This window comes from Glycine max, chromosome 18 (genome assembly GCF_000004515.6).
Source record: "Glycine max cultivar Williams 82 chromosome 18, Glycine_max_v4.0, whole genome shotgun sequence".
Lineage (NCBI taxonomy): Eukaryota > Viridiplantae > Streptophyta > Magnoliopsida > Fabales > Fabaceae > Glycine > Glycine max.
The window spans coordinates 39148536-39158546 of record NC_038254.2 but is presented as its reverse complement, the minus strand read 5'-3'; the positions used below and the strand labels follow the sequence as shown (position 1 = coordinate 39158546).

At 35.1% G+C, this 10011-nt stretch overlaps 2 protein-coding genes across 2 annotated transcripts; both read right to left on the bottom strand.

Moving 5' to 3' along the window:
- Nucleotides 1-3627: 3627 nt before the first annotated feature.
- LOC102664312 (F-box/kelch-repeat protein At3g23880) lies at nt 3628-4122 on the bottom strand. The gene has a single exon (XM_006603399.3). It carries the CDS (start codon nt 4120-4122, stop codon nt 3628-3630), a length of 495 nt encoding a protein of 164 aa, XP_006603462.3.
- A 1181-nt stretch (nt 4123-5303) lies between these two features.
- LOC102665498 (F-box/kelch-repeat protein At3g23880) lies at nt 5304-6224 on the bottom strand. Its single transcript, XM_006603406.3, has one exon. The coding sequence runs from the start codon at nt 6222-6224 to the stop codon at nt 5304-5306; it is 921 nt and encodes a 306-aa protein (XP_006603469.3).
- Between the last annotated feature and the right edge of the window lie 3787 nt (nt 6225-10011).

Genomic DNA, 10011 nt, shown 5'->3' with positions numbered 1-10011 from the left:
CTCTTCAATTGAGGGTTCTAGGTTAAGGTTTCTTAACTTCTTTTTTAGTCTACAATATTTGCTAATGTGGCCTTGTTTTCCACAATTGTAGCACGTTATTTTTAATTTTATTTTTTGTTTAGGATTTTCCATTTCTCTACTGGTTGAGGGTTTTTGAGAGTATCTTCGTTTTGAAAATCTTCTTCTATTGGCTGGCTTATGATCCTGGGCTTCTTTCCTGGAGGTTTGTTTTTTCTTTTGTTTTGGACAGGCTGGCAAGCCAAATTGTTCACAGAAGGAACCTAAATCCCTCTTTGTTTGAGCTTTTTCTTTGGCTAATTGCCTCTGAATCTTGTCGTCCTGGCAGATTTTTAAGGCTACCTTTTGGACATAGGAAATTAATTGACCATAGCTTAAGTTTTCATATGGAATGTCTCCATTGGCAGATTGACTACGGATTTTATCTCTGACTTTGTCTCCTAAGGATCTGGGAAGACCGGCTAGGAATTTTTCTTTCCAAAAAGGTTGTTGACTATCTTCTCTTGTGTAAACCCTAGTTAGGAAAGTATCTCTATACCACCTAAAATCTGCTAAGGTTCTACACTTAAGATTTGATAATAATTCTGCGGACCTGTCTTTCCACAAGGATGGGTCTCCAATGAAATGTTGGGCTATTGTAAAAATTAACGTGTTCACAGCGTCAGGAATCTCTTTATCATCGTCATTAGTAATGACTTTTCCATTGAGATCCGTCTTAACTGCGCTGTAAATTTTTGATTTCTCTTCATTAGTGAGATAATTATCCCACCATCCTTTTAGTTGTCCGGAAAATCCTGCCACTAAGATATCTATAATGGTTTCTTCCGAACATTCATGGGAGGTTTGGTAAGCCGTGGCTACCATGGTCATATGTTGGAGTGTATTCATGATGTTATACTCCGTTTGTGCATCTATGTTCCATTCATAGATGTTATTTGCACTAAAAATTTTAAAATTGTTTTCACCTCTTTCTTCTAATAGAAGGTCAGGGGCAGTTGGACGTTGATAATATAATTTGGAGGGGGTTTTCCAGTGTTTGGAGTTTAATGGATTTATATTCTTTTCTGACACTGATCCTATCTCAGTTGTGTTATCTAAGTTTTGGTCACTATCTTCATTAATAACATTAATTAATTTGGAGGTACTTCTTGTTACCATTTTGGAAGTATTTTCCGAAGCTTGGGGAGTATCTGGAATGACCTTAAGCAAACTACTAATCTTGTTTAGTAATTCGCTATGATTGTCACCTACGCCTTCAATTAAGGATTTAGTTTTTCTAAGTTCCCTAATTTTTCGTTTAGCCTTATCACTAACTTTGAAAGGTTTGAATAAAGGTTTTTCAATGGGGACACTCGGCGAAGCTTCCTCAATTGATTTTTGTTTAGGAACTACCTTAGTTTTAATGGTTTCTCCTAAAGCTTGTAAGTATTTGTTGGTATAATTTGCCTGTTCCATTAGGCTTTTAATGTCTCTAGAGGTTACTTCCTCGTTGACATCTTTTGTCTTGAATGGAATTGCCATGACAGGTTTGTTGTTACTGTCTTTGATATTTGGTAGTTGATATTGTGTTGTGGGAGGTAATTCCGACTGGATTAACTCACCATCCTTCACTTGCCAATTTGTTATGACATTTGTTGTTGGATTACCTATGATGTCTTGTTTCCAAGGGTAGTCTATATCCTTTCTGATGGCATAAGCATGAAACCAATCAAAGAAAAGGACATTAATTTTGACTCTTTCGACAAATTCGTAGAACTTGTCTTGGATTTGTTTTCTGTTTGTACCCTTGTAATGTTGGAAAAACCATCTCCTTTGAGGTTCATTCTCCGGAGAATAGAAATTTTTCCTAAGGGTTTCCTTATCAATACTAAAGTTGTCAGATAACATCATAAGGTTCCATAGAAGAGTATGTTGGTGATTGGATAGACTTTTGGTCGTCCTCTTGTTCTTGGTTATAAGTTGTTCTAGGTATGCTAGAGGTAGTGTCTAATCCTTGGAGGTTTACAGTAGGGAACTGGTTATGTGACTCAGATCTGGTTAGTCCTACTGGAATTGAACGGGTTCTAACCGAAAAGGACCTTCTGGCTGACTCATATTCAGACCTAGAGGCTTCTATCCTTGATGAAAAAGAATTTCTCCTATTGAAGGTTATCTCTACCTTTCCGGAGTTATCTTGCTTAATATGCTCTATGGTTGGAGCGGGTCGGGGAATAGACGGTGTTGCCTTATCCATAACCCATCTTTCGGGAAGAGTTACTTCATCCCATTTTATTTTTCTCGGGAGAGAAACATTAGCCTTCGTCATATCAGTGATAAACAAAGTTGTTTCTCCTTTTTGAGGTTTTAACAGGACTCTAGATGCACAAGTATTCATGACCTTGTACTGGATCCTATATATTAAGGCTGCTGGGATTGATCCTTCTTTCATGTCAAGGCCATGAAAGTGGATGTTTAGGAACAGAGAGTCAAGAATGTTTCTGTCCATCAGACTCACTGTTTTGTTTGGATAACAGTTAAAATATATTGGACCTTGTCCTAGGCTGGTTTCGACTGTTCCAATTAGGGAGTCTTCAAATTGATTATGCCTAATGTCTCTTAGACACATTAAAACTGCTGCATCTATGCCCATATCAATTAAGGGCTTGATGGCTACTTGTACACAACCGATGTGTAGATATTTATACTTACGGCTATGTTCATAAATTGAATTTTTTGAAAGTAAATGAAATTCTTCCCCTACATCTTGTCCTAGAGGAATATTGTTTTCTACTGTTTTGATTATGTAATCAAAGTTGTGTTTGTCTTTTATTGTTTCAGGAACGTATAGTTGATCCTGAGGGATTTCTGGAATGTTCCAGTCATCCATGTTTTGATTGATATCTTCGAATCGGATCATCTTCACGTGAAGCCAATATTTGTACAGATAAAATGTTGAGAGACTTGATCATGTACCGGATATTAATTTCATTGTCAATAATGGCTTGAAGACTTTGTAAATTGTTAAAGCCAACTCTGCCCGAGTGAATCCAGTGAATCAAAGATAATCAAGTTCTCTAGCAACAAATGGTTCAACTGTTTACAATGAACTTTTTTATTCAAGTTACATTCTGAGACTCTGAACTGATCCTCAAAGATCAAAAGTTGATTCTCTAAAAATGCCTAGAAGCTTTCAACTAAAAGAAGTATCTCCAAGGATGTGGATACAAGTTATTAACAACTATTTCGAAAGTGCAAATTAGGTTATGAGAGCCTTCTTTTAGGGTTCTCAAAGCGTATTAGAGGCTTCTTTTCAATGGCTACTAGATGTAGTTAAGTCTTTACAGAACTGAGTGAATGAACTGACAATATTAGAAAATTACAGGACACAAGAAATACCTCCATTATTATCAGTTAATGGTACAAGAGTCTTCAAGTGCACATGCAGTGCATACAATAATCAAAATCAAGACAAGCACAAAACATGCAAAAAGTGCACAAACATATACAATGAAAAAAAAACAATAAAAAACCCAAAAAAAGCCTGTACCGTGAATAGGTGTTCTCGCTCTCCAAACCTCCAAACAGCGATTCAAGCAAGCAATTGATTGGTAGTGGCGGATGAACCTGATTTCAGAATTGATTGGTATCAACAAAGCAAAAATCGTCGGGAAGAAACAATGATCTGCAAGCCTCCTTCTCCAGGTCAACAAAAATAATTACGATTTCAGAATGAATGGTTTCTTTTCCCTTAATAACAACCCAATTAAGGGTTCCACTCAGATACACTCCACCAACTTTAGGTAAAGTCCAAAGAACAGGAAAACCTTTAAGGTTTCTCCAACTACTGTCACCCGCGCTATAAACTTTCATCTCAGTCTTTTGAGATACGTCAAGTGAAAGCATAGTCAATGCAATTGCTACAACCTTGTATTTGTCACTTGACGGATCATAGCCAAACCCAAACATTGTTCTACGACCAATGCCCGGGGAAAAAGACAGCGTTGGCGATTCTCTGGATATCACCCTTGTCGCCTTGTTCCAAAAACAAACACGGTATCCTTCTGGTATTTCGCTAACCCCACAGTGCAACCCATTACATGAACCGACCAGATGGTAACCTGGCATGTTTGCGAAATTGAACAAGAACGTTTCAATTTGTAGGGAATGGAATTACGAACTTACATCACACGATTCCATGTGGATTTCAGGGATGGATCCGAGGCAGACATTTTTCATCAGTTGAAGGTGTTCCAAATCGTCCGTCGCAACATGAAGAAAATTATTAAAATTGTAGTAGCATCATGAATCAATAAAATTGTAGAATTAAGAATCAATGAAATATGAAATGACCAAGGATATGTAGAATGATCTAACTTCTATTTCACTTAATTCCAGTAATCATGATTCAAAACTTACAAAGCAATGAAAGAGGTGAATGACCGAGGATGAATCACAAAAAAGATTGGTTAGACCGAATGCCTATGCAAAATGGAAACCGACGTATATATCAAAAAGTATAAAAAAAAACTTGTGATTGTAGGTTGAAATCGTTCAAAGCTACAGTCATACAGTAAAAAAAAGCACAAATATTCAGATCTAGTGCTGCAGAAATTGATGAAGCTCGCATTCGGAGAGAGGGAGGGAGAGAAAAAATTTCAAAGAAAGACAGAGAGGGAGAGCATAGTTTGGAGAGATCAGACAAAGATAGCACAGATTAAGATTGAGATGCTGATGAATGAATCCTTGAATTCACATGCAGTGGTTTCATTACTTCTTTTCTTAGATTTTCTTATAAATGAAATTAATATCTAATTTTATCAAGGAATGTAATATGATGCCCAACACAGATATATCAGCTTACTAATTTGATAATGGTAGTGATAACAAAAGACAAGCAGGCAACAATAACAATTTGTAGTATAAATGTTAACAAATGACATTTTATTAGAATCCACAATATTTCTATAAATGCTAATAAAATAAATTGGTTACCAGATGCTACATTTCTAGTAGTAATTCACAACCCAAGAGAAGAATATATGTTAATACATGATATAGATTAGATCTCACATAATTAAGTGACAAAGAATTAAACATCTGACAAAGCGTTCGAGATTATCATTATATAATTGAAAAGACAGAAATTAGATGATGCCAATTAAATAGGGTAATCAAGAACTCACATCTGTAGAATTTCAATAAGGTATGACCAAACTTTCGGTAAAAATCTTGAGGTTGCGCCACAACAAAGTTCTGAAACTACCTGATGGAACGACAGAAACTTGAGACTTACCATCCCTCTGGTTTTACAGAATTGTTTGGTATTCATCATCAGCATTTCTAGTGAATTTCAGCATGAAGAAGTCTCCATTGTTAGACATGCACAATGGTAAAATCATCGATTTTTCTTCATAAGGACGAATATTAAGATGTAAATAACTAAAATTTATTAATTGAATCCAAGACTTGTCATCTCCAAACTTCCTCATCTGCCACAAGCCAAGATGGGTGTTGCTATCTTGCCAAACGCACAGCGAGTCTCTAAATACTCCAATATTTGTATCAAAAAAGCAAAAATCGTCGGGAAGAAACAGTGATCTGCAAGTCTCCTTCTCCAGGTCAACATAAATAATTACGATTTCAGAATGAATGGTTTCTTTTCCCTTAATAACAACCCAATTAAGGGTTCCACTCAGATACACTCCATCAACTTTAGGTAAAGTCCAAAGAACAGGAAAACCTTTAAGGTTTCTCCAACTACTGTCACCCGCGCCATAAACTTTCATCTCAGTCTTTTCAAATACGTCAAGTGAGAGCATAGTCAATGCAATTGCTACAACCTTGTATTTGTCACTTGACGGATCATAGCCAAACCCAAACATTTTTCTACGACCAATGCCCAGGGAAAAAGACAGCGTTGGCGATTCTCTGGATATCACCCTTGTCGCCTTGTTCCAGAAACAAACACGGTATCCTTCTGGTATTTCGCTAACCCCACAGTGCAACCCATTACATGAACCGACCAGATGGTAACCTGGCATGTTTTCGAAATCGAACAAGAACGTTTCAATTTGTAGGGAATGGAATAACGAACTTACATCACACGATTCCATGTGGATTTCAGGGATGGATCCGAGGCAGACATTTTTCATCAGTTGAAGGTGTTCCAAATCGTCCTTCGCAGCAAATTTGCTAAGGTGCAATTTGATGAAATAGGGATCTGACATCAGGGAGTTCCATCCCTTGCACACATACTTGAATTGGATCAAAGGTTTCACGGGTAGACGAGACAAGATTTCCTCGATGAGTTCGTCACAGAGGAGTGGCGACCATGGTTTCTTCTCTGATCACATGTTTCTGTGGTTTCTTCTCTGATCGCATGTTTTTGTGGTTTTCAGTGAACAGTCCACATATATATGTCCCAATGTTGCTAGGGTTTAACCCTTCAATAAATGAATATATTTTATTTCAGAGATAAATTTATTTAATCTTTTAATAAAAGCTGTAATAAAATTGGAAATAAATCAGGCGAAAGATGCAGGAGATAAAAACAACGCAGATTTCTGGACAAATTTAGTGGAATAAATCCTGTGTTAAATACACATAACATTTTTTTGTCCATTTGGATTAAGAGAAATACGAAAAATTTGATATGTTTCTTACAATTTTTGTCATCAGACTCTTCAACATATTTTAAAATTTTACGAGATATATTTAAGAAAAAGAAAAAAGAAAAGTTAGATATGTTTCTCACTATTTATGGGCCTGTGCTCTGCACAGTATTTAGTTTGGGAAAATAATTATATTTATTTTATATCATATCCATTTTAATAACAAAAGAATAATGTTTTTTTATAATTACTAAAAACTATTATTTGAGTATATAATAATTTAAGAATATAATATATTTTATATATACTACGTAAAAATAGTTTTGTAAGTTGAATTAATAGAGTAGATGGAAAAAATTGCGTAACAGTGAGGAAATTTTGCAATTTTTTTACTAAATTACATAAAAGTTTTACAATAAGAAATTTTTCAGTAAAAAAAAATTACAAAGTTTTTAAACTATTATGACAATGAATTAAAAAAACTATAAACAAATAATAAATAAAATGCTCTGCAAATTTAATTGGAATGAAAAAAATAGAAACAAGAATTGAAATTTGCTGATAAAAAAATCTTCAATAAATCTTTAGTTAGGCGAGAAGAGACAAAATATAGGGAAACATTTTCATATTAAAATTATTATGATAATAAACTAGAGAAAGGTTCGACAATTAAAATGAAATATATATATAGGGGCATGCAAATTTTGTTGACACATGAATCTGTCAATTGGATCAACTAAATGTTTCATCACGCTTCGAAAATAATGTCAAGAAAATCGTCTTGAGAAGGGAAATTTTACACTGATTTAGCTAATTTTGGAAGCCATTTCAGCAAACAGCAACTGAAATTTGGCTGACAACAACTAAAATTTGCCTGACCGGTGAAAATTGTAACTGCTTCTATAACTGGATCGGATCAGGATTTAAAATACTGGAAATTACTATTTACATCATTTTAGAAAATGAGATTCATTAGAAAACTTCTTATATATAGGCTTGAGTCTTCTTGAATCCATTTCATTCAGCATGCTTTTATGAAAGTCGCAAGTGTATAATTGTATTCTACTGGTGTCACATAAATTCCAATCTTTTCAATATATTTAGTAGCATTGCTCTAATAAAAAAGATAATATACTAATTAATATATAATATGAGTAAAGTAAAATTTAATAGAAAATATTTGATGTATTAGAAAATTAAATAACCCTAACAATACATCTATGTGTATAACCACCTGCAAAGTGTGTGGAGAATTTCAGCTTAATTGGTATTGAGGCATTGTGTCAAGTATCAGTTTTTGATACAACCTCTAATAAACTTGAGGATGCACTCGACAAGCAAGATCACATTGCATCTAAGGGATTCAGCTATAACAGAAATCTCTTAAGAGTTTAGACTATGTGTATTATAGCCAGGTAGCGTTTCCAAGGAACAGTTGCAACATGATAAATGGACAACTGAATTGAACATATATATAAAGTCAATTATGTCTGAAACATATTAGCCATAGTGCTGATATAATTGTCACAGTTACAACAACACATCAGTATGTATTTCTCAATGATGATATACTAATTTAAAGAACTAATGACATAAATACTACAGTTTAATGTACCATTCTTGTTCTGTCCCCGTAGCTGCAAAAAAAAAAAAACTTGATGTTAATTGAAAGTCTGAGAAGTTGGTTAAGCAAAGTATTACAAAATGTAGCATGCTGATGCAAGACAAAAACAACCATAACATTGAGAAAATTATTAAAATTGTAGTAGCATCATGAATCAATAAATATGTAGAATTAAGAATCAATGAAATATGAAATGACCAAGGATTTGTAGAATGATCTAACTTCTATTTCACTTAATTCCCGTAATCACGATTCAAAACTCACAAAGCAATGAAAGAGGTGAATGATCGAGGATGAATCACAAAATAGATTGGTTAGACCGAATGCCTATGCAAAATGGAAACCGATGTATATATCAAAATATATAAAAAAAAACCTGTGATTATAGGTTGAAATTGTTCAAAGCTACAGAAATTAGATGATGCCAATTAAATAGGGTAATCAAGAACTCACATCTGTAGAATTTCAATAAGGTATGACCAAACCTTTGGTAAAAATCTTGAGGGTGCGCCACAACAAAGTTCTGAAACTACTTGAGGGAACGACAGAAACTTGAGACTTACCATCCCTCTAGTTATGCAGAATTGTTTGGTATTCATCATCAGCATTTCTAGTGAATTTCAGCATGAAGAAGTCTCCGTTGTTAGACATGCACAATGGTAAAATCATCGATTTTTCTTCATAAGGACAAATATTAAGATGTAAATAACTAAAATTTATTAATTGAATCCAAGACTTGTCATCTCCAAACTTCCTCATCTGCCACAAGCCAAGATTGGTGTTGCTATCTTGCCAAACGCACAGCGAGCCTCTAAAAACTCCAATATTTGTATCAAAAATGCAAAAATCGTCGGGAAGAAACAGTGATATGCAAGTCTCCTTCTCTAGGTCAACAGAAATAATTACGATTTCAGAATAAATGGTTTCTTTTCCATAATAACAACCCAATTAAGGGTTCCACTCAGATACACTCCACCAACTTTAGGTAAAGTCCAAAGAACAGGAAAACCATTAAGGTTTCTCCAACTACTGTCACCCGCGCCATAAACTTTCATCTCAGTCTTTTCAGATACGTCAAGTGAGAGCATAGTCAACGCAATTGCTACAACCTTGTATTTGCCAATTGACGGATCATAGCCAAACCCAAACATTATTCTACGACCAATGCCCGGGGAAAAAGACAGCGTTGGCGATTCTCTGGATATCACCCTTGTCGCCTTGTTCCAGAAACAAACACAGTATCCTTCTGGTATTTCGCTAACCCCACAGTGCAACCCATTACATGAACCGACCAGATGGTAACCTGACATGTTTGCGAAATTGAACAAGAACGTTTCCATTTGTAGGGAATGGAATATCGAACTTACATCACACGATTCCATGTGGATTTCAGGGATGGATCCGAGGCAGACATTTTTTATCAATTGAAGGTGTTCCAAATCGTCCTTTGCAGCAGATTTGCTAAGGTGCAATTTGATGAAATAGGGTTCTGAAATCAAGGAGTTCCATTCCTTGCACACACACTTGAATTTGATCAAAGGTTTGACGGGAAGACGAGACAAGATTTCCTTGATGATTTCGTTACAGAGGAGTGACGACCATGGTTTCTTCTCTGGTCACATGTTTCTATGACTTTCAACGAAGCGCCGAAACACTCTGAATCCAAATTCTGTACCTATCAAGACATGCACCTTCATGAACAGTGCATATATATATGCCCCAATGTTTCTAGGGTTTAACCCTTCGATAAATGAATATATTTTATTTCAGAGATAAATT

Excerpts from the sequence above, each read along its gene's own strand:
- LOC102664312 (XM_006603399.3), bottom strand. The coding sequence starts at position 4,122 with ATGCCAGGTTACCATCTGGTCGGTTCATGTAATGGGTTGCACTGTGGG.
- LOC102665498 (XM_006603406.3), bottom strand. The coding sequence starts at position 6,224 with ATGTCAGATCCCTATTTCATCAAATTGCACCTTAGCAAATTTGCTGCG.